This window comes from Protopterus annectens, chromosome 8.part0 (assembly GCF_019279795.1).
Source record: "Protopterus annectens isolate FY-2018-M chromosome 8.part0, PAN1.0, whole genome shotgun sequence".
NCBI lineage: Eukaryota > Metazoa > Chordata > Ceratodontiformes > Protopteridae > Protopterus > Protopterus annectens.
In genome coordinates, this window is record NC_056741.1 from 351,762,272 (window position 1) to 351,786,935 (window position 24,664).

At 41.2% G+C, this 24,664-nt stretch overlaps 1 protein-coding gene across 4 annotated transcripts in view; it reads left to right on the forward strand.

The window, feature by feature from the left end:
* The window catches only part of LOC122808806 (alpha-2-macroglobulin-like), a 2,637,399-nt gene that overhangs the window by 299,218 nt on the left and 2,313,517 nt on the right, over positions 1 to 24,664 (forward strand). For all 4 annotated transcript variants that reach the window (XM_044079865.1, XM_044079862.1, XM_044079863.1 and 1 more), the window contains exon 5: positions 6,642 to 6,662. In XM_044079865.1, the coding sequence (XP_043935800.1) occupies positions 6,642 to 6,662 (21 nt within the window). The remainder of the gene's footprint in view (positions 1 to 6,641; positions 6,663 to 24,664) is intronic.

Sequence of the window (24,664 nt, forward strand, 5' to 3'; positions counted from 1 at the left end):
ATAAGCTCACCAGCTTAAATATAAACCCCTATGTCACTAGATGGGTTGCAAACTGGCTCAAGGACAGGACCCACATGGTTAGAATTGCTGGAGCCATGTCAGACTCCAAACTAGTTACAAGTGGCTTCCCACAAGGCTCAGTCCTGGGACCTCTCTTGTTCGGTATATATTTCTCGGAGGTACAGACCAACATGGAATGACTGTGGCTGACCAAGTTTGCAGATGACTGCAAACTGGGCGCCATAATCGACTCTCCAGGCGACACAAGCATCCTCCAAAAGGGCCTCATAGAAACAGACAACTGGTGCCAGAACCAAGGCCTCAAGCTAAACGCCAAAAAGTGTATAGTCATCCCCTTTGGCGAAAACAAAGTGCCCACAAATTACCACATAGGTGGTAATCCATTAAGTACAGAAGAAGTAATTAGGGACCTGGGGACCCAAGTTGATAGCAATCTCTCATTTGACAACCACGTGGCCAAAGTTAGAAAAACATTTTATATAGCACACCTAATCATGAAGGGATTCACATCTAGATCAGGGGAGGTCATCGTGCCTCTTTACTCATCCCTCATCAGGCCCATAATTGAGTACAATGCCCCTTTTGGGATGTACCTTACCAGACACCTGCAGCAACTGGAAAGACCCCAAAAGTATCTCACCAAGAGGATCAAAGGGCTCAAACAGATGCCATATGCTGCCCGGTTAAAGAAACTCCAGCTCTACTCAGTGGCATACCACCTGCTCAGAGGCGGTCTGTACCTGATGTATAAAGCCATGTCCAACCCGGAATTAATGGACATGCTGCACCTCAGAAAATCCAAATCCCATCGAGCTACGCGCTCGAGAGACTTGAACCTCAGCACTGAAATAAATAGGACATGCTGGAGGGACAGATTCATAACCCAGAGGCTCCCTTCACTCTGGAATAAAATCCCAGTCCAGGTTAGGCAGAGTCCCTCATTGACTCTCTTCAAGAGGAATCTTAATGAGTGGATGGGAGTTCGTAGGTTTACCTCGGGTATCACTTCTGTGTCACTGTTAGACAGAGGCACAGTATACTAGCCTCGAAAAAGGGCATAGCAAAATTAATTTAAAATGGGTGGCGAAAGCCAAACACACTTTGGCTAGGCTTATAAATGCCCTAGGGCAGATAGCCTAGTATGAACCTATGAACCTATAATTGTGTGCAGAGCTCATTGTTAATGCAGCCACCTCTACTGAGCCACAAGATATAACAAACCTACTGGCCAACAAATTCAGCTCCAACTTTACCCCTTTCTCCCCCTAAACCTTCCAGCAGGAAATACCATCAAATATAACTCCCCCTGCTATCACTAGGGAACAGGTAATTAGTGGTCTCTCTAAGGCCAAGAAAACTGCATCATGAAACATGTGCGTAAGAGGATGCTGTCATCTTTTTCCTCTTCTTCTTCTTCTTCTTCTTCTTCTTCTTCTTCTTCTTCTTCTTCTTCTTTTTCAGGGGCTAAAACCCCTGGTAAAGCTGCAAAATCATCTTCAGAGATGAAGGAGTCTTGTAAAAGATCTCCTATCCATTCTTTGAAGTCTACTACATCGACCTTGTCTTGTTTGGGGCCTCCTTAAAAGAGTTAAAAAAAAACTTCAGATCTGACTTCTTTGAATTCTAATAGAAAGCACTCAGATTCCATGCCCTCAGATCTGACTGTTTCTTTAACTAAGTCTCCTTGAACCAGCTCGCCCAGGTTTGCCATTGAAATAGTTTCTCCTTAGTTCCATTTCCTTTTTCTTCAAGGGACATCGAAAAGAGTCTAGGTCCCAATCAGCCAACTCTTGCATTGGGTCCTCCAGAAGTCTATCAGAGGCTGACATGGATATAATAATGAGATAATTCCTCAGAGCTCAGATTCAGATGGGGGTTATTCTGGCTCCATCCCCCATCACATCTGTGAGCCTTCCATCCACTTCTCATGTAGTGATCTCTCCTTCTTTGATCCATCCCATGGTTTCAGAGCCCCAGGTGTGTCTGCATTGGATCTGAAGATGACTAGGTCTTCGACTCCGATGGCCTCCCTGACTTGTTCTTCTCTGCTTCCTTTGGATTGGGACAAGTCTTGGAGCTGAAGCACTGGCACTGAATTGGGGGGGGGGGCTAGATTCCACTCCAATGTTATTGGTGCTGTCCTTGCCCCATGAATCTTTGCTGTTGAACAGTTCAGGTCTGATTCCCTCTTTGTGGCACAGATCCAGTCAGGGTCAAGGCTTGGTAGCTTAGGAGGTTTCAGCTCTGATGTGACAAGCCATGACTTCTCCAAGTCCATCTGTCTTCAAGGTAGTGGAAAGGGATTTCTGTCAACCAAGAGATTCAACTACTCTCCCATTATTGAATCCTATGCTCTTCCTCCTTCAGGTCTGAGCTCTTATCCTATCACGCCTACTCCACTTGGGCAGCCAGTGCCATCTAGCATCCAGACAGTCTCCAGTGAGAAACTTCCCCTTTCTTCAGATACTTGTCCAAATCAACACACTGAAGAGGTTCCCTAAAAGAGAACATGCAAAAGGAGACAAGTAGATTCCCCTATGCAATATCTCACTGAAGATACTGACTTCAGTGAATGGGAAGGGTCCCCCAGATCTCCATCAGATAATGTCTCCTTCAGAGACATTCAAGAGAGCCTTAAACAAAATGGTGCATGGCCTTCAGATACTCCCTCCCCAGAGGAGTCCGTTTTTTCTGGACTCCCCCGGCTGATGAGCTTATCAATTTAATCTCTCACCGGGCATGGAAGGAACCAGATTCTTTTGAACCCATACCCAAACACCAAGATAAAATTTTGCCACCACAGAAGGATAGATTACAGTCTTTTTTGATGCTATGGTTGTAGTGGCAGGGTCTAAAAAAGAGCAAGCAGAGCAGAACTCCACAGTCCATCCCTCTAATAGAGAGTCCAGGGCATTGGACAGGTATAGAAAGCACAATTTCACTTCAATGGCCTTTGCCTTGAGGTCTCTGAATTACTTAGTGAACTTCACAAGACCGTAGTGGGATTTGATCAAGGAACTCTCCAAATCCCTCTTGGAGTCCTTGTCCTTGGAAGACTACAAAAAAAAAAAAAAGATCATTTTTACAGCTGGCCTCTCTGTTATCCCTTTTTAATGTGTCCATGAGGTTAATATCCCATGCTGTGGAGGGTACCTCAAGGACTGCTGATTCAGGCATAACCATTAGGAGACATGCCTGGATGCATTTATGTGACTTTGTGGAGACTTTCAAGTCTTCTTTCATCAATGCTGTTTTTGATGGAACATCTTTGTTTTGCCCTTCTGTGAAAGAAACTCTTTCCTGGGGTGAACAAGACGGAAAGACCCTGTCTGCCCTAGGGATACGCTTTTCTACTCCTCAATGATCCTTTTCCTGGAATCAAAGAGGAGGCAAGAAAATATGGTTCCTTAAGTTCCAGGGACCTTTCCAGGAGTCACTGTGGGACAACCCCTCCAGAAGCAGAGGGGGCAGTTCAAATGGAAGACGTCATCTTCGAGGCAGGGTAGGCCAGTAGAACCAGGGTTCTGAGATTCCTGTTAGGATAAACCCTTTCAGTCCTCCTGAAGGGTTGCCTAACTTCCCACCTCTGGAGACAGTCAGGAGCACTTGTCTTTGCACTCAGGCATCTGGGCTTCTATACCAAAAATTATTGGGTGCTAAAAGTAATATCCAGAGGTTATTCCATACCATTTTTTTCCAGATTCCCACAACCAAAAGAAGAAGGCTTCCTGACATCCCACCTAGTCAGAAAGAAGCTGCAACTCAAGAGATTCAAAAGCTTCTAGACAAAGGAACCATCCATGAGGTCCCACCATAAAAACATGATTTGAAACTTACTCAAGTTTCTTCTTAGTGCCAAAGAAGGTCAGGGACCTAAGACCAATTCTGGATGTAAGCAAACTGAACCAATTTGTAAGAAGTCAGAGTTCTACCTTTTCTATGCAAGGACGATTGGATGTGGTCAGGTTATCTTCAGGAATGCATACTATCGCATCAAGATGAACAGACGATCCCAAAGATTTCTGTGCTTTTGGCTGGGGACCACTCACTATCAGTTCAGAGCCCTAACCTTTGGTCTTACCACAGCCCACAGGGTGTTTACCAAATGTATAGTAGCAGTAGCAGGTTACTTATGATTGCTGGGATTCCGAGTGTTTCCATGTCTCGATGACTGGCTTTTCACCACCTCAACTAAGCATCTCCTAGAGCAATCCACGGACTATTTGCTCCAACTATGTCAAAAGCTATGCATTTCAATCAATGCCTCCAGTTCTCATCTACAACCTATACAGAGCCTGGAGTTCATAAGTGCACAGTTGAACACAGTAAGTCAGATAGCCTCTCTTCCTTTACATCATGTGGACACAAGTTTCAGGTACAACAATTTCTTGTTCATCCTTATTTTCTAGCCAGACTTGTCCTTAAAGCTCTAGGTTCAATGGCTGTGGCCATAACCTTATTTCCAATGGCTTGTTTTGTATACACATTCACAAGTGGACTGTAGCTGTTCAGTGGTCTTTTCTGCATCATCCCTTGTCTTTTCCAATCAAACTAACTTGTGTATGCAAATGACCATCTTCGTTGCTGGATTCAGTTGGAAGAAGTTTACTTAGAATGTCTTTTTATTCTGTCCCCTGCAGTAGCTACAGTGACCAAGAATGCCTCCTAATTGGGGTGGGGGCATTTCCTGGAACAGATGGTCCAAGGCATATGGTCCCCCCAAGAGACCAATTTGCATATGAGTGCCTTAGAGATGAGCACTGGCCTTCTAGAGGTGCAGACCTTTCAAGATGTTCTTCCTTTCGGAATCATTACAATACAAACTGAAAACATGTCTGTGGTTTGGTACATCAACAAGCAGGGGAGAACTCAGTCTTATTCCCTTTGTGATTACCTTACCCCCTTACATTATTTATCACAAAGACAGAGTCACTTTACAAACAAATCTGTCCTTACTGAGGGTAACTTCTGAAAGGAAAATCAATCAAACAATGAATTTACCTGGTTTCTTCCCTAATTTTTCTAATAAGGGAGGATACATGCTACATCTTTTAGATGTTCATAGACAACTATTTTTTTATCTCCACAGAGCAAAAGATTTCAGGAAGTCAGAACAGCATTTTGTTTCTTTCTTCCTAAATAGAGTGGGTTACCTGTTTCTAAAGTTACCCTGGCCTAATGGATTACTGATTGCATTTCTTTTGTTTATACTCAGTAAGGCCTCCCCTTATCAAAGCCTCCTAAAGCACATTCTACTGTTTTATTTATTTATTTTACATTTGATTACCTGGAAAGTCTGATTGAACACAGGTTCTTTTTCAGCTGAGGACCGGGGAGAAAAGCTTCTCATAATACCTACATAGTTAACAAACATTTCAGTACATTTTGTATCAGAGTAACATACAGGTGAGAACAGAAAGCATATGTAGAAACATTCAGGTACATTTTTCTTAGAGTGAAACAGAAAACAGTATATAACTTCTACAGGAAGACAGATGGTGAACCTATTCATGGAATGCTTCTTAACAAATAATACTTCATTATCATCAGAGTTTGAAATTCTTAGTGTTTTTAGATAATTTAAAGTCAGGGTAGAAGAAGTAATAGCACTATCTGAGAAAGACAGTTTAGTCAGGAGCAGTACATGGGCATAGCCATTTTTTGGTGAACTTTTAGCATTTTTTGAACTGAGATAAGGCTGTGGTGGATGTTATGTTAGGAGATAGTGCATTCCAAATTTTAGCTGTATAATTTTAGCTGTATAATACTAGATCCATGGCAAACTCTTCTACATTTTGGTCTAGAACTTCTATTGATTACATTTGTGCAGCAGCTACATGGTCTATTGTTCATACCTTTAGTGCTCATTACAAACTAGATTTCACCTCCATAAGCAGAACTGCTTTTGGTGCTGCAGTTGTCTGTAATATTCTTCCATGAGGGCCACCCAAGATCCACGTAGCTGGAGACTTGTGCCCCATCAGTTAAGGAACGAATGAAAAGGACAACATCAGATATTACAGTTATGTACTCAACATAACTATGCATCTGTGTTGTCCAGTCTCATTCTTCCTCAACTCCCCACCCTCCGTCCTCCTTCCTTTCATCTTCTGGAGTGATCTTGTGAATATCGTGGAACCCTTTTTTCAAGGTTTGAGCTCCGGCTCTGCTGTTCTTTTCTTCTTACACTGTCATAAGATCTATAAGGTAGCAAACTTGATCTGAGGTATTGCTGGCTGACTAGGGCATTATGGGTAGAGGGAGGAGCTCGTAAGTTGGATCTGAAAGTCTAGTGTATGCGGACAAGGTCACATCCGATACCCATCAGTTAAGTAAGAATGAAAATGGACAACACAGATGCATAGTTATGGTGAATACATAACTTTAATATATGTCATTTTCACAAGTACTGGGTGGTCTGAAGAACTACTAAATTAATACAGACCATGTTATGCTAAACAGTGCAAAAAAGAAAAAAAATTTTAAACAGATAAAATGTTTATTGCTAAATGCTTCTGAAAATAATCAAAGTTGTATTCTAAGTTGCTTTTAATATGAAAAGCTGTACAGCCCAAATTGTTTGCTTTGTAAATCTATTTTTTTTCTTTTCTGTCTTTCAGTATCCTTTGATTGAAGTTTTGGTAAGTACCTTTAAATAATGCAACTTGTAAGCCCATGGGGAAATATTAACTGTGTAGAACATGTAAGCCTGCATTCTGCTTTTGAGTTTTACTGGTCAAACTTCATAAAATACCTGTGGCATTTGTTCTAATTTTGCTTGAATTACTATTTCCTGAGCCAGTATATTTTATTGGTTGGTTCAAAATAGTAAAACAATTTTCCTCTCTGTCTCATTGCATTTATTCTGCAACTGAGCCAATGAAATTTCCTAGTGCATTACTGAGGCATTTATTTATTTTTTTTTTTAAGTTAAAGTTTGGAAAGCATAATACCATCTTTATCAGTAGCAAGAACTATACGCACTGCTGAGGCATTTATTTATTTTTTTAAGTTAAAGTTTGGAAAACATAATACCATCATTATCAGTAGCAAGAATCACACAAGTCTGTTCAAAACTGAAATCACAGCCATCCTGTTGTTGTTACATTGATATTGTTATAACTCAGGACTCATGAACAACTGTGTGTTAACTCAGATTGTAGAAGCTAACAACAAGAAAGAGAATGAAGAAGACTTAGCAGTTCATACATTTACAGGATCTTTTATTCTCCTTTCCTTCAGAGTGGAGGTGCTCCCATGACTTGCAATTGGTAACTACTAATGGTAGATCATCTGAAGTCGCTGCAGTTAGGAAGTTGTTGGATAGTATTAGTGATCAAGTCAATCAACAACATACTTGAATTTTGACAACTTTGTGGTCACATCTCCCTGAGGACTGAAGAAAATAAAAAATAAATAGAAAAAAAATTTAAATGGCCTTTACGTTACTCTCACACCCTTGTTGTGATGGCTTCAGTGACTGGGTCAATATACCTTCATTTTGATGGCTTCATTGACTGTCTGGGACTCCTTCTTTTTCGACAACTTACCAAGTAAAAAAGTGAAATGTGTGGGAAGCATCATAATCATTGTACAGTAAACAAAGAAAGAAATAAATGATACATCTTTAGAAGTATAGCAACATATACTGCATTGTGCTGATAACAGATATTGCAGCACAACTATGCTTTTAAGGTTCTTGCCACAGAGTTCCCCTAGAGCACCCTCAGAATTTGGTAGTAATAACTTTTATCTTTGTGTGTGTGTGTGTGTGTGTGTGTGTGTGTGTGTGTGTGTGTGTGTGTGTGTGTGTGTGTGTGTGTCTGTACACGCACTTATTTATTTATTTGACATTTGTTTATGGGAAAGTCCAACTGGTTGTGAGCCCATTTTCAGTGGAGGCCCGGGGAGAAAAGCTCTACAGTACACATTAAACTAAACAGAATTAACAATGGTTACAGATATTAAAACAATAACAAAGTAGTACAATATGTGAAATAGAATAAAAGAAAAATAAGTAAAATATAAAGGCAAGCAATAAAGCTGACCATATATTATGTACAACATAGAAGAGAGTTCCTAATGTGCATGTTACATGATGATGCATGAAAAATTTATAACAGAATAATTAATAGGTCATAAAAGACATATACTTTTTCTGACAGGAGAACTAGATAGTAAATTTTAGTCAAATTCTGGGATAGAGAAAGGTTAGTGTAAGAAAATAAAGAAAGGAGACTAGAATGTTAAGGAATTAAAGAAAGATGGGCAAGAAAGTAGGTAAAGCAAGAAAGAAGTAGGATATATCAAGAGAACGTCTATTAAGAGTGGGGAAGAAGGGAATAGAAAAGAGTACTAAGATGGCAAGGAGCATGGGCAGATAAAATTATTGGTTAGATGTTCTTTCAGTCTAGACTTGAAGGAATAGCAGTATAATATATATATATATATATATATATATGTGTGTGTGTGTGTGTGTGTGTGTATGTGTATCTATCTATATATATATATATATATATATATATATATATATATATATACACATACATACAGAGAGAGAGAGAGAGACAAGAGAGATGGAGAGAATAACCAAATTTAGAAATTAAAAATCATTTCATGCTCACTCAGTTGACATCATCAGCACAGAATTCACTCAACTCAAAAAGTGAAAAAGTCAAAACTCAACTGATCACAAAAGAACAAAGATTCTCCCTTTGCAATTTATCAACTAAAAAATTCCCAAAACCTAATAACTAGTTTCAGTGAATATCTATGCTGTTACTCCCTCCTCCCCCACTCCACCTTTCTCATGTGTGCTAACCCTAAGTATAGTCCTGCCTGTAAAGTGAACTCTGCACATTACCTTATGGAAAACCTTTTCACTAGCAACACCACTGCACAACGCACTTGAACATACTACCCAGATATTACATGCACAACGTCAATATTAAAATTGTCCCCTTACCCAGCTCTTACTATAAACCCAACACTGAAATATATGAAGACATACTCCAACCCCAGTGCTGAACATTTCAGTATATTCTAACGTTTTTGCATCCATTTATCGTAAGCCAAAGCACATCCTGTAGAAAACACATCCCTTTGATATTACCAAATTCAATAGTCCCAAAAGATGACAAAACTGATGTTCAAGGTAAAACCACATCACTTTAGTCTGTCGACAAAAACAAAGTTTGACAGACTAAGCTGCTCCATATACATATTTAGTTCTCTCTCTCTCTCTCTCTCTCTCTCTCTCTCACGCACTCTCTCTTTCCCTTTTGTATATATGTATGTGTATATCTTTATCTGTACATGTACACACAAGAACATAGGTATACATAAATATGTATTTTATAATTTTCTCTCTCCTGAAGTCATGACCTCGTCATGGTGAAGGTGCTTGCCAGCCCCTGTGATCCTTGGAGATATGTTTTTGGAGTTTTGTGCTGTTGGTAGGATTACCCATGACTGTATGGTTAAAGAAGAGTGGCACCAGACAAATAGCATTAAAAAGATATTAGATCCCATGATTCAGGTTCATTTAAGGATCCTTAGAACCTTACACATAGCAGTGATACATAGTACAGATATCTGAACCCACACTTGCATCCAGGCCTACATGAAGGGGGTGGTGCTCCCCAGCATGTTCATGGTGGCTGGATGACCCACATAGCCTAGTCAAGCTCAGCCCTAATAAATGTGGGGAACAGCTGTATGGGTTCACCACCTACTAAGTAAATTATAGAGACTGGGTATGAGCTAAACAGTGCGGTAGGCAGAAGCAGGGCAGATTAAGACTTGGTCATTCTTGGCAGTGGAAACTGGCCCATGGGACATGAAATATCACCTCATGTGGAGGCAGAACTTATGCAGATGGCTGAGAAATATTAACTAGGTATAGTTGGTCTTACATGCACACACAAGCCTGGTTATGGAACCAGACTTCTTGATCCAGAGCATTTTCTCTCCAAATCTAGATCTTCCCCTAATTAGAGACTCTGGGTAGATGTAGGGATATTCACCTGCTCCCATGTAGGTGCTGTGCAGTTGAAGTTTATGTCAATATATGAGAAGGCCACCTTACTGTGATTATGAGTTGCAGAAAGAAAGACTCTAGCTGCTATTTGCACATGCATGCCTATTAGCTAGTCAGAGTATTCAACGTTCTTGGAACTTGTGGGTGAGATCCTCATTAAAGTGCCACCTACTGACTCTGTATTCTCAGTGAGAGATTTTAATGCTTATGTGGAAAATAAAGGAGATACATGGATGACTGAGACACACAGCTTCCCTATTTTATATATATATATATATATATATATATATATATATATATATATATATATATATACACTCATATATAGGCACACACACGCACTCACTCACACACACACACACACACACATACACACACACACACACACACACACACACACACACACACACACACACACACACACACACACACACACTCTTTCTCACACACACACACACACACACACACACACACACACACACACACACACACACACACACACACACACACAATTGCATGTGCTAAACAGTTATTACCACTGCACTGTTAGGGTATGTGTAGATATTTTTATTTTTGTATTGATGTCTATTCCGAGAATCACACTTTCAATAGGAACCCCTGGCAAGGTATGGCAGGTTGTGCAGTACAGCCCATTTATGAACCCTTTACCAGCACCAGACACTCTATGTCAATGTAAAAAGCCTGCAGCACCTAGACCATACAGGTGCAGTAGTTACCCATGCCCTCTAACCTGCTGTGGTAGTGATTACTGCTTTTCTTACTCTTCTGGTATTGACTGGTGTCTTTTGGATATCTGTCCTAGAAGAAAATGGTGTATGCCTCTTTATTTATTCGTTTGTTAAATGAGGAAATGTGCTACTCTGAAAATCCTTTTTGGTCATGACCCAAAGCATAGGAATAAAGATACAGAAAGAGTATAAATATGGAGTATGACAAAAGACCGAGGAAACGGCATGTACAAGAGAGCTTTGGTAACATTTTTATGACAGTACTGAACTACAGCATTTTGCCAGTTTTCATTGCAGTATTTTGCCTTTTGACAGGAATTTTCATTACAGGATGGGATTTCTGTGTTAGTGTTTTGATAGTCATGACAGTTTTGAAGATGGGAGACTTTCACATCGTTTATTGGAAGTGCTGAAAGTTCATAAACTGTATACTCAATCAGTAATGTGGGAGGATGTAAAATAGGGAGCACCCTTAATAAATATAGATCAGAAAGACCATGATGTGCAACAGAAAAATTAGGAGACCAGAATATGCAAGGAATACTGCCCTCATAAGTAGTACATTTATGTTTGAGGTGTGTATTTATTACCTGCCAAACCTCATCTGGTAGAAACATTTATACTCTTATCATACTATAAGGTGTTTTCTGAGCTTCAGATGGAAGCTTGCAAAGGTAGGGTGTTTGTGAATTTTGGGAGGTAGTTGATTCCATCGAATGGGGAGGTTTTTGTGAAGCCTTCCTCCTCAACTATGAAACTAAGTAAGGCCCTTTTGAGTGTGTGAGTAGTCTAAGCTTGTGATCAGAGGGTATCAGACCCACACTTTGTCTTAGCTTTGTTGGCCAGTATTAGCATTAATCACAGTTTTAAGAAATTTAAACGTTGATGAGGCCAACTGAAAAGCAGGTTTGTCAGTAACTAAAAACAGTTCATTTTGTTAAATAGCACACATTGTTGCTGCCTATAATCTGTTACAAAAATGAACTGATAGATCTTATTTGTAGCAATCTGCAATAAGCAGGTGCTCTGCAAAGAATTTAGGGCCACAACCAGCAAGGCATATTGTATTCTGGACAATATAAAGTTAGCCCTCCCCCATGCCTCTTCAGCTTTAGTCTGAGCTGACTGTGCTTTGTCTGACTAAGAACCCTGGAAACAGTAGTTTCGACATGGTACTTAAAAGTATAGATTGTAGTCCAGCTTTAGTCAAAGATGTGCGATATGGGATTGTTACAAGGATCAATGACTGTAATGGAACAAGCATATTTGTAAACTTTGTGTGGTTCCATATATCACAAGGCAGGTTCTTGGGATAAACAGAAGCTTATTTCCAGCCAGCTATCTTTCTAGAGTGTAGATACCTTTTGAAGCTCTGTGAGGTTGCTGTATTTGCTCCGGCCCTTAAGGTAAGTAAAATGCAAGTGTAAAAAGTTATTTTCAGTGCAGGTTTCTAGGAAAGCCAGTAAGAAGGAAAGGTGGAGAGAGAGAATATTAGAGGGAGAGAAAGAGAGAGAGAGAGAGAGAGAGAAAGAGAACAGTAAGTTCTAGAACAGAATCCTGTGGAACACCTGCTTTAACTCATCCCCTTGGAACTCTGGAATTTGGTACTCAACATCCAGTGGCTGTATCCCAAGTCTTCTGACAAAATTAGTTTATATCCTCACAGTTCAAACCAATGACCAAATCTCTACAAAATAAGTGTTAGAAAAGAAATGTGAATGGCAAACTATCCAGCACAAACTACTTTTTACAGTGGCAGCATTCCTTATTCTTTGGATACCTAAGTCTTAAACAGGTTTTAGTAAGTCAAATAAACACAGTAAACATTATGTTTTTTTAAACAACTTAAAGTACCTCAGTAAGCACTCAAGCTATGCACAAAATTCAGCATTGTTTTGTTCATGCAGTTTTAAGCCTTCATATGAGGCTAAGCAGTGCTTGGATGGTGAGGCCGTTTTTGCTCCTTTTTTGGGCTTACGTCAGCTGACCATCAGCTACTCCCAGCTCTGCTCCTCATTTACCAGGTCTGCAAGATTTTTCTTTAGCCTCCACCAGACTAAACCCAACCCGTGTTTGGGGCCAGTGAGGAGATTAGGGACCCTGGGGTAGCGTCATACTGCTGTAGGGAAGTGTTTTAACTATTCTCCTGTTTTCCCATCGTGCATGCCCAGTAACACCCTGAGAGTGGGATGTGCAGTGGGCATCAGTGCTGAACTACCCCTCATTTCTGCAAGGGGCTAACATCAGCAGGATGCCCATCTACCCTCAAGCAGTAAGTCAGAGTTATTTCCTCATGTCTGTATCAGGAAAATCATTCAACAACAATGTGCACTAGCGAGCACAAGAACCTACCTCCATCACCTCCAAGAATTACACACTTATTCTTTCCTGACAGTGCTTCAGACACCTAAGCTACTAACTGAACCCAGATCACTTAGGTCATAGGGATTTATTCATCTTCCTGTGACACTGGCTGACTGTTGCGATATTCAGAGAACTCAGAGATCATGACAGTATAAACTGTATACGAACAGCATTTAATATCTGTTTAACTACTCTGGAGAGAGAGGCCAAATATTAAAGCAGTTGTGTATTCCATTATGTAAACTGACAGATGTAATTTTTCAAGTGACTTATATGAAGCAGTGTTTTGCAGTCATTAATGTAAATGATTCAGATAATCCACAATGATTCAGACAATCACCAACAAAATCTACAGGTTCATCACACACTCCCTAAAGCACGAACACCAGTACACAACACAATAGAAAGCAAAATGGCTCCCAGTCAAACAAAGAACTGACCTGCTCTTATGCTCTCAAATTTTCATACTTCTTCACAGCCACTTAATTTCCAGTCTGGCAGCCAAACTAATAAGGAAACCCTCTTCTTCCAACCTCAGAAATCACAGCCACAGAGGTCCTACTCTACAGGCTTCTAAAATTAAATTACAGTGCATAGATCATTGCATCTGATATTGTTAATCCTCGTTCATTCCTTACGTATGGGTATTGGTTCCGACCTCGGAACCAAGCCGGCCATCTTCCAAGCTCACGTCAGCTACAAACTCTCAAGCTAAAACTCTTACCCAGAATTCCCCTCTCCCTATTACCCCAGATTTCATTTGCTGCATCGCCATTCGGTCATGTCAAGCTACTTCTCCTCAGCTAAGTACAATATTTGTTGGTTTTCTAGTCTAAAACAACTTTTTCTCTCAGAAAAGTTTCTAAATTGTTTTCTCTTACCTTATCGCATTTAGCGACTATCTTTCTTAAATTTTTTTCCAATCTTTTTACTGCGAGGTATTTTTTCCTATACCATCGTTGGTAGACACCTTTTCTTCGTTACCTTCGGGTATTTCTTGTACCATTGCTGGTATTTTTTTCTGTTTCATTCTTTTCTATCATGGATAAAAAAGGTAGTCCAGGATTTAAGAGATGTTCAGATTGTGGACATAAATTACCTACTTCAGATGCACATTCTCAGTGTGTCTGTTGTTTGGGTGTGCCTCATTTATCAGTTGATCCGCCCTGTGCAATTTGTAAGAACTTCTCTAACAGGACATTGATTGAGAGGAAAAATAAATTGTTACTGAAGGGACTACTCAGATCTCCCTTTTCAGAGGCTATTTCTGGGTCGGAGGCCTCAACTCCTCCTAGATCCCATAAGAAAAAAAATGATTATCTTTCAAAGGCCAAATCTCTTCCTTCGTCCCCGTCTGGGGACTCCCATTAACCGAGACCCAAGAAGGCTAAGCTTTCTACTTCGGATCTGACTCTTTCGGCACCAGTGCTTTTGGTGCCTAGACCCTCGGCACTGGTCATCGGCGCCATCTGTGACTTCGGCACTGAGGCCATCGGCACCATCTGTGACTTTGGCACCGACTACTGTGCCTTTTACTGTATCGGTACCAAGGGGCTCCTTGGTTCAGACCTCTCCACCGGCACCAACTATTCTGTTGGCGCAGACTGTAACCACATTAGCTCCGATACCTTACCCAGAACTGACAACTCAGTTACTGACATTGATTTTTTCGGTCACAGGTTCGGCACCAACCTTACTGTTGGTACAGACCATGACTGCAGCACAGATGATTTCCTCGGTGCAGACACCTGTAGTAAAGTCCCTTACGGCACCGTTGTTTTCACTGCAGACTGGTGATGTGGGAACTGAGCTTGTCCCATCTGTGGATAGACCTGACTCCCACTCAGCTGTGTCTGTGAAATCCACTAGAAGCCTCTCTGAACACGGCATGTTGCGTCTTGTGGATCAAGTGCTTTTGGCCAGAGGTTTCCCGCACCCCCCAGAACTATCCTTCCTTGGGAGGTGATCATCCCTTACCAAAGACCCCTACTTATTCTCCTCCTTCATTGCCTTTGAAGTCCTTTGATATAGCACAGTCTTCCCCCTCTACGGTTCCCTTCATGGACCTCACTAAGGAACTGCAGTTGCCTTTGTGGCAGGAGAGTTTTGCTACGACCCAGGATGTCAGCTGTGACGTACGTAATTTGGTGTTTCTCAGCCATCCAGGGAATCAGAGTCGGCAGGCTGAGCCACTTAGGGGAGGGGGTGACCCCTGTCCAGGACTCTCACCCCTCTTCAGGTGGACTGGCCTTCCAATGAATGGAGAAGGCTTTGGCGTCTGCTGACGATACTGTGCTGTCAATCTCCCCGCCCTCCTCTGGCCCGCTATGTACACAGGTCGCTCCTAGCGGACATCAGGCGCAAGGGCCTCCGGATGTACTCCCACAGGAAACCCCTTTTGCGTTGTCTTCCCCAGCTTCTCTCTCTGAGGAAGTTCATCGTAAAAGTTCATGCAAGAGGAAGCACATGGACTCCACACAGGAGTCCCTTACTGAAGACACAGACTTTGATGATGGGGAAGGATCCCCTTGCTCACCCTCTGAGGTATCCTTTGGTGATATCCTTGAAATCCTTAAACAGAGAGGAGACTGGCAGCCCTCTAACCCAACCTCTGAAGAGTCTGTGTTCCTGCAGGCTTTTCGTGCCCCGGCCCGCTACCTCCTAGGTTACTCCACCTGCCGACGAACTGATCCGGCTCGTTGTACAGCATGCGTGGAAGGCTCCTGACACCATTAAGGCCATTCTCTGGAGGCCAGATAAATTTTTGTCCCCTCCTGCTACTGACCCCCATCAGTGCAAAGGTCTTCCTGTAGATGCTCTGGTGGTGGCAGCCACAACCAAGAAGGACCTGATGGAAGAAGAAAGCCAAACTGTCCATCTGCCCAACAAATAGTCACGGGCTATGGACAGAATAGGGAAGTGTACTTTTGCATCACCGACCTTTGCAATCAGGTCCCTGAATTATATGGCACACTTCACTAGGCTTCAAAGGGATTTAGTATCTGTGCTCTCCGAAACTTTGGCTGGTGCCGTGTCTGATGAGGTCCGTGATAAAGTGGCCTCTCAGCTGGCTACCATTGAATCAATATCAAACTCCTCCATGTGCCTGATATCTCACGCATCAGAAGGAGCAGCTAGAATGGCGAGTTCAGGCTTTGTTTTGAGACGGCACACCTGGATGCGCTTATGTAATTTCGCAAACCCTTCAAAGCTTCCTTTCTCAATGCTCCCATCGAAGCCTCTTCACTGTTTGGACCCAAAGTTAAATGTACACTGGCGAGATGTGAACAGGATGGTAAGACCCTTCCTGCCATAGGTGTCCGTTATTCTTCCCCTCAACGTGCTTTCTCCAGAAACCAGAAGAGTGGGAAGATATGGTACAAAAAGTCTCAGGGTCCTTTCTGTGACACACAGGCCGAGTTCTCCCCTAGAGGCAGAGGGGGAAACTCTCAGGGAAGACACCCTTTTCAGGGCAGAGGGGGTCCGCGTAACCAGGGTTCCAGGGATTCCTTTCCTGGTCAGTCCTATCAGCGCTCCTGAAGAGTGGCCCAACTCCTTTCCTCTGGAGGTGGTTGGGGGTTGTTTCTCCTTGTACCCTTCTGCCTGGCTAACCATCACCACCGACTCTTGGGTACAAAGGATAATAACCAGAGGTTACCATATCCCCTTTGATCTTTATCCTGCCCCCCCAACAAACTTACCCGATGTTCCACCCAGTCAAAGGGAAGAAGCAGCACTAGAGATAGCAAAGCTGCTAAGAAAAAGAGTCATCCAAGTAGTCCCTCCAGATCAGATAGCATCCGGATTCTACTCAAGACTATTTTTGGTGCCAAAGAAAATGAGGACTGGAGACCAATTTTGGATCTCAGTGTATTGAACAAATTTGTGAGAGTACAAAAATTCTGGATGGTCACAATACAGTCTATCCTCCCGCTTTTGGAAAAAGACGATTGGATGTGCTCAATAGATTTTCAAGATGCGTACTAGCACATAAAAGTAGACAGGCCATCAAGAAGATTTCTGCACTTCTGTGCGGGAGCCAGTCACTACCAGTTCAGAGTACTGCCCTTCGGACTCTCTACAGCCCCCAGAGTGTTCACAAAGTGCATGGCAGTCGTCACAGCTCACTTGCGACTACAAGGATTCCAAGTGTTTCCATAACTAGACGACTGGCTCATCTATGCTCCCACCAGACATCTATTAGAAGAAGCCCTGGCATACTCTCGCCTTGTTTCAAAAAGGCTAGGCAAAACCATAAACTGGCAAAAATCCAATCTCATCCCATCTCAGTCCACAGAATTCATAGGGGTCATATTGGATGCAAAGAATTGCAGAGCATCCATTCCAGAGCACAGAATTCTAAGGATAAAGCAGCAACTGATCCAAATCCTTTCAAGGGAGAAATCCACAGCTCATCTGTCCTACAGCTGTTGGGTTCCATGGTAGCCTCTATCAGCATTGTCCCCCTGGCCAGGTTTCACATGAGGCTTCTACAATGGCTACTGCTTACCCAGTGGTATCCCTTTCAGCATCCTCTTTTCAGCCAAGATTCGAGTAACCTACAGGTGCAAACAGGATTTTAATTGGTGGATGACCCACAACCTGTCACAATGGTCTCGCCCTTTCTCCCCTCAGCAGCCCAAGGCTACAGTGACCACGGACGCCTCCCTGATGGGGTGGGCTATGTCAGGGTCAGACAGTCCAAAGCACTTGGTCCGAATGGGAGGCCCAACTGCATATAAATGTTCTGGAGCTGAGGGTGGTGCTTTTGGCGTTGCAAGCATTCCATCCCCTACTGCCTTCCAGGGCTATTGCAATTCAGTCAGACAATATGGTGGTGGTCTGGTACATCAACAAACAAAGCGAAACCAAATCTTATCCCCTTTGTTGAGAGGCCATGAGGATATGGCAATGGGTGATGGCTACCAACCGTTTTCTTCTGGCAACGCACATTCCCGGGAGTTCCAATGTGATAGCAGACAGACTCAGCAGGTGCATTCTACAACCTCACGAGTGGTCCCTGAATCCCTTGATAGCAGCAGAGATCTTCCACCACTGGGGCCGTCCTTGCTACGACCTCTTTGCATCACCAACCAACTACAAATGCAGCAACTACTTCACCCTGATTCCTCTTCTGGGACAGTCACCCAGGGATGCTCTAGTCCACGATTGGCCCTCGGGCCTTCTTTATGCCTTTCCACCTCTTCCCCTCATTTCCCAGTTTCTGAAGAAAGCCCGTCGGTTGAAGAGCAAGGTGATCCTCATAGCACCATATTGGCCTTGTCAGATTTGGTTCTCCTTCATTTGGCCTCACCTGCTATATCAACCATGGATTCTCCATCCAACCCCGGGATTGATCTCCCATCCACATAATCTGATTCATCCCAACTTGGACAGCCTGAAGCTCACAGCTTGGCTCCTCCAATTCCCTTGATTGCCAGGTAGAATGATCTTTCTTTACCAGTACAGGACATTCTTATTGTATCTCATAAGTCTTCCACTAGAATAACTTATCTAAGCAAGTGGAAAAGACTTACCTGTTGGCTGAAAGAAAAGCAAGTAGATCCTTTTTCAGCACCACTGTCGATAGTTCTAGAGTATTTAGCCAATCTATTTCAATCGAGTCTATCGGCCTTTACCATTAGAGTTCATTTGGCTGCAATATCTAATTTCCATGAGGGTGTCCAAGACTCCTCTCTTATGTCTCACAAATTATGCAAGACCTTCATAAAAGGTGTGAATCATCTGAAGCCCCCTTTTAGAGAACCTATTCAGCCATGGGACCTGTCATTAGTTCTACAAGCTCTGACAATGCCTCTGTTCGAACCAGCTTCTTCATGCGTCCTCATATATTTGTCATGGAAAACCTTGTTTTTGGTCGCCATTACTTCTGCCAGACGTATCTCTGAGCTTCAAGCTTTATGCATCAAGGGTCCATACTTGATTTTTCATAGAGAGAGAGTGTCTTTGAAAACTAATCCTTCCTTTCTGCCAAAAGTGATTTCTGAAATGTCCATTAATCAAACTATTGAATTGCCAGTTTTCTTCCCCAATCATTCAAATAAAGGAGAGTATTGCCTACATACCCTAGATATTCACAGGCAGATTCGCTTCTACTCGAATAGGACTAAGGACTCTCGTAAATCAGACCAGTTATTTTTGGCCTATTCTGGACCTAGATTAGGATGTGCTGTTGCTAAGGTCACATTGGCTAGATGGTTGAAAGACCTTGTGACCTTCATTTATACACAACATAATATTCCATTACCGACTACCATCAAGGCTCATTCGACAAGGTCGGTGGCAACTTCTGCTGCCTTCCATGCCAAAGCTTCTCTACATGACATCTGTAAAGCTGCAACTTGGGCTACACCTCATACCTTCATCAATCATTACAAATTGGATTTGGCCTCCAGGGGAAGAGCATCTTTTGGTTCTATGGTGCTCAGGAATGTCCATCCATGAGAGCCTCCCAGGAATAGAGGTAGCTGGGGACTCTGTCACATACATAAGGAATGAAAGAGGATTAACAATATCAGATAAAGAAGTTATGTCTTACCATAACGTTCCATCTGTATTGTTGATCCTCGTTCAGTCATTACGACCTTCCCTCCTTCCCCCTCCTATGGCTTCTAGTGGATCTCACCGTCCAGTTCTTTTAGGTAATTTGACCAGAGGTAGCCTCTACCTTCTTTTGACTTGCAAACTCAATCTGAGGTAACAGGGAGAGCTGAATTCTAGGTAAGAGTTTTAGCTCGAGAGTTTGTAGCTGACGCGAGCTTAGAAGATGGCTGGCTCGGTTCCGAGGTCGGAACCAACACCCATACGTAATGACTGAACGAGGATCAACAATACAGATGGAACATTATGGTAAGACATAACTTCTTTTTCTCCTTAGTAGGACCTAAACTATGTGAATCTATCCCTGTGATCTGAAAGAATTATCTTCTTACCCAAAATTCCATGCACATCTAAAATATTTCTACCATAATGCTTAATGCAATTGCCACCACTCTAGACACATTATCTAAATTTTGCCCTAATCCAACATTCTACCCACTGTGTGTAAGAATTTTGACCGTAGTGTGCATAACTATATATGTATTTAAAAAAAATATATATATAATATATAAACACATATCTCATACCCCTCAAACTGTTAGTGTAAGAAATCTGGACAGACACACAAATAACGGGGTGTAAAGGCCCATAAATAGGGGTAAATTGTAAATATTGTCTTTATCCACTCACAAAGTTGCTAGAATAAGAGGATTTATGTTAGCATGCATTTTCTGAAGGATAAGTAGTATGAAATTCAAATGTCTTTCATTATTTATTGACTTAAATATTCAATGATTTGGAAGAAAACCACACATTTTTATGAGGAGCAGACCAAAAATATGAGGAAAAAATCTGGACATTCTGCAAAAATTTGGATAGTTAAGAAATAGCTATATCTATATCTGTGTGTGTGTGTGTGTGTGTGTGTGTGTGTGTGTGTGTGTGTGTGTGTGTGTCTGTGTGTGTGTGTCTGTGTGTGTGTGTGTGCGTGCGTGCGTGTGTGTGAATCTATTTGTTCTTGTCGAATTTGTAACATGCCAAAGCAGCAAGTTAACATTCTGCCAAATGCTTATAATGTCGAAATCCATTTTGTTGACTGTACTCATCGACCAGTGATCCCATATGTAAGCACCCTACTCAATTGCAAATGTAACAGCAAAGAAGATAAAGCAAACAGAGCTCGACACTATTTAAGGAAAGCTGTGCATCTGACATGATAGCATATCACATACAGCTCAGAAACATGCTACAAATTAAATTAAAAGGAGTACACAAAATACCCACCAGACAAGCTGTGAGGAAACATTTATTTATTTTATTTTATTTATTTATTTATTTAACATTTGTTGACCGGGAATGTCCGACTAGGTTCCACAGAGCCTGTTTTCAGCGGAGGCCCGGGGAGAAATGCTCCAGATGCATGTCTTTGGAATGTGGGAGGAAACCGGAGTACCCGGAGGAAACCCACGCGAACACAGGGAGAACATGCAAACTCCACACAGAAGGCACCCCAGCCGAGAATCGAACCAGAGAACCTCTTGCTGTAAGGTGACAATGTTAACCACTGCACCACTGTGCCGCCCATAACATACAACATAGTTTATACAAGTGGACCCTGAGCAACACTTTAGGATTTAAAGCAACAGTGTAGCGGAATGCATCTGCCATGTATTACACTTTGTTGTCCAATACACATCTGAACTGTTCCTCGTGGCTCTGTAGCTTTGCTTTCTTAGGTGAAGGTGAGAGTCCTGCACAGAGCTCTTATAAGCATCTCATCGACATGGTCCTCTTGTGCTAACATATTCATAATACAATGTAAGTCCATTAACTTTCTACCTAGTAGAATCTAATACTCCTATGCCATGCCTCCACTGAGTTTTGTGTATGACAGAGGCACACAAAAAAAAAAAAAACAACTAAATACATTCCACACATGCACAGGAAAAAGGGCTGGAAAGCATGCAGAAACATTACCCCTAGTGAAAACTTATGGGTTTTCCCACATCATATACCTCTTGGAAGTACCTAATCAGAGGATGCTTTGGTAAGACACTGTGTCTTTAAAAATTCAAAGGCACGCAGGATCTCATTAAGAGACAGAAATGCCAATGCTTGTATTTTTTATGAACAATTGAAAGGACTTAGAAAGCCTGTACTGAGCAGACAATCTTGGTGCTTGAATTTTTCTCCATATGTTTTTACAGAAATGGAAAAAACTGCCTTTACTGTCAGCACCAGAAATATTCCTTCACATATTGTTAAGAGCTGCCGGCTCAAAATCACACAGAACAAATTTTACATTGTGATTTAAATCTAAGCTGTTCATGAGCTCATATAGGCACTGCCAAAAATAATTGTATGCCATACAGGACTTACTACTGATGAGATTGAATATAAGTGGCACATATCTAGTTAGTCCACAGCTTGTTACAAAGCCATTCACACTATACAGCTGCGTCATACTCTGCCCTTACAAAGAAAATTCTGTCCGCAAGCCCAATAGTACCTGTTAATAAATCAACAAGTTGCTGTTCTGCACTAAATAGTAATACAGTGGGGCCAGTTGAAGGATTGTGAAACTTCCTAAACGTAAAGGAACCACTCTTTAATTGCCATCTTGATATATCAGTTATTCTAAAGTTAGTGGTTCAGTATTTCCTCTCCGCTGTGCAAGCCTACGAATTCTATTCACATACTCCACAATTGCCTTTCTAGATGGGAAAACACTAGCAGTAGTATCTGATGATGTGCTTGCTATAATATCAAAGAAAAAATAAAAAAAACTAGTAACCATAATCCACAACCAGGATTCTTCTATAACATAAAATATAGCATTTATATATGACTGAACCGATTAAGTGCTTTCGTCCTTAACACAAACATGACTTCATAAGAATCAAACCATATCACCAAAATGGCCTTTTTTTGCAAAACCAATTAATTAAGCACTTATCCAATTAACCTAGAAGAGTGGGAAAAAAACATTACAGAATGTGTAATAAAATGCAAGCAAAGCCTATCTCACACAGAATACAAAGCATAAAACTCTGAATTACATCCCATACTCCCACTCTCCTCATCCCTCATAACCATACCCAAACTCACCCTTGTGTTAACTATGTCGCTCTAATGTAAAAACTACTACTATGAAAATATTATTATTGCATGTACCACTACAAGATATGTCATATGTTAAATATTGCTACTTGAATTTTAAATACTGTACTGTGTTAACCTGTAGACTAACTGTATGTATGTAAATGTTATTAGTGATATGTGTTAATGTTATTTGTAGAACTTTTCTCCCTGGGTCTCCGCTGAAAAAGGACTCATGTCCAGCTGGAATTTCCCGGTAAACAAATGTAAAATAAATTAAAAATGATTCGCCCTCATAATTAAAACAGACTGAATAGAAGTATATTTATTTAAACCTGGGTACGAGGTTGCTTGTAATTGTAACTGCCATTTTAATTCTTTGTTTTCTAGCAGCACTTTGACATCCCCACCCCTTGGATTATAGCTGATTGAATCAATAGTAACAAAAGAAAACTTTGTAAATGAGGAGCAAACTATTGAATATTTATACAAGGCTTTATGTTCTTTTTTGTTCTTAATATCGTAAAGATGTTCATAAATATGTCTACGTAAAGTTCTCTCTGTTTTACCTTCGTAAAAACTTGAACATCCTTCACATAAAGCAATGTATACAACCCATTTAGTTAAACAATTACCTTTTACAAAAAACACCTTTTGATTTTACTCCCAACAGGGGTAAATATTTCTTTCCCCATTCACCCTGAACATACTCCCTAATACTTTTTACCAAGGGAAGGGGGTCATTTCTATCTAAAAACATTTTAGTAACCTTATCAAATTCTGTTTCCAAGGGAAAGTATTAGGGAATATGTTCAAGGTGAATGGGGACGGAAATATTTACCCCTGTTGGCAGTAGGACTACAACAGGGGGTTAACAGAGGTGAACAGGGAGAAATTACAGAAGAAAAAATTGTGAATGCCATGGTGTTAAAATATTCCATACAAACATCAATAGGTAAAGATATTTTTAGGAATAACTGGAGTATTTTCAAAATCAACCCCGGCATTCTTGGGATAGTTGGAAATGAACCTTTGTTTACATACAAGACTAGAAAAAAAAATGTAAAGACTTTTTTTGATAAAGGCAATTTTAATATGAGAAAATGGAGTGGAGGAATAGTTCATACTAACAAATGTGGAGTGTGTAATCAATGCCCTTATATATGTGAAAAGGAGGAAGTTGTTTTAAACAATACCCAAAGAACAAATCAAATAAGATCAAACAAAGGAGGTTAATCACATCCTTTGTGGCTGTTGAAATCCCCTAAGTGGGCAAGAGAAAGCCAGTTTTGGTGGCGTTGAGAGAAGTGGCAGTAAAAGATAGCCCTGCTTAATCAGAATGTTTTGTTTATCTCTGGGAAGTTTTTCCTGTCATTAAAATACTGTTTGTTCTAATTTTCCTGTCAAAAGTGGAAAACTAAACATATGTCTTCTCATATTCCATTTTCACTGGTCAGGAGTAGTTTATTAAGTTTGGCTCATGGTCTTGTGCAGGCTGCTAACTCTTTTTCTAGGTGGTTTCTAGTAAGAGAAAAAGAGATTTTTTTTTCTGAAGAGATTCAAGAAACTGAATCTGGAGAGGAATGTGATGTGACAGATATAGGTTTTTCCTCCTTAGAATTCTGATTCAGACTCAGGAGGAGAGCATGTTTTCTGAATCTCCCTGTCAATGACTCTCTTTCTGTGTGGCTATTTTCAGAACGTGCCAGTGTTTTTAGTGGAACAACAGTGAGGTTTTTCAGTCCCTCTGAAAACACTATAAAATGTTAACAAATGGAATTCCCAGAACCTCCTCCCAACCATCCCAGTGCTACCAGCATTGGAGGATAAT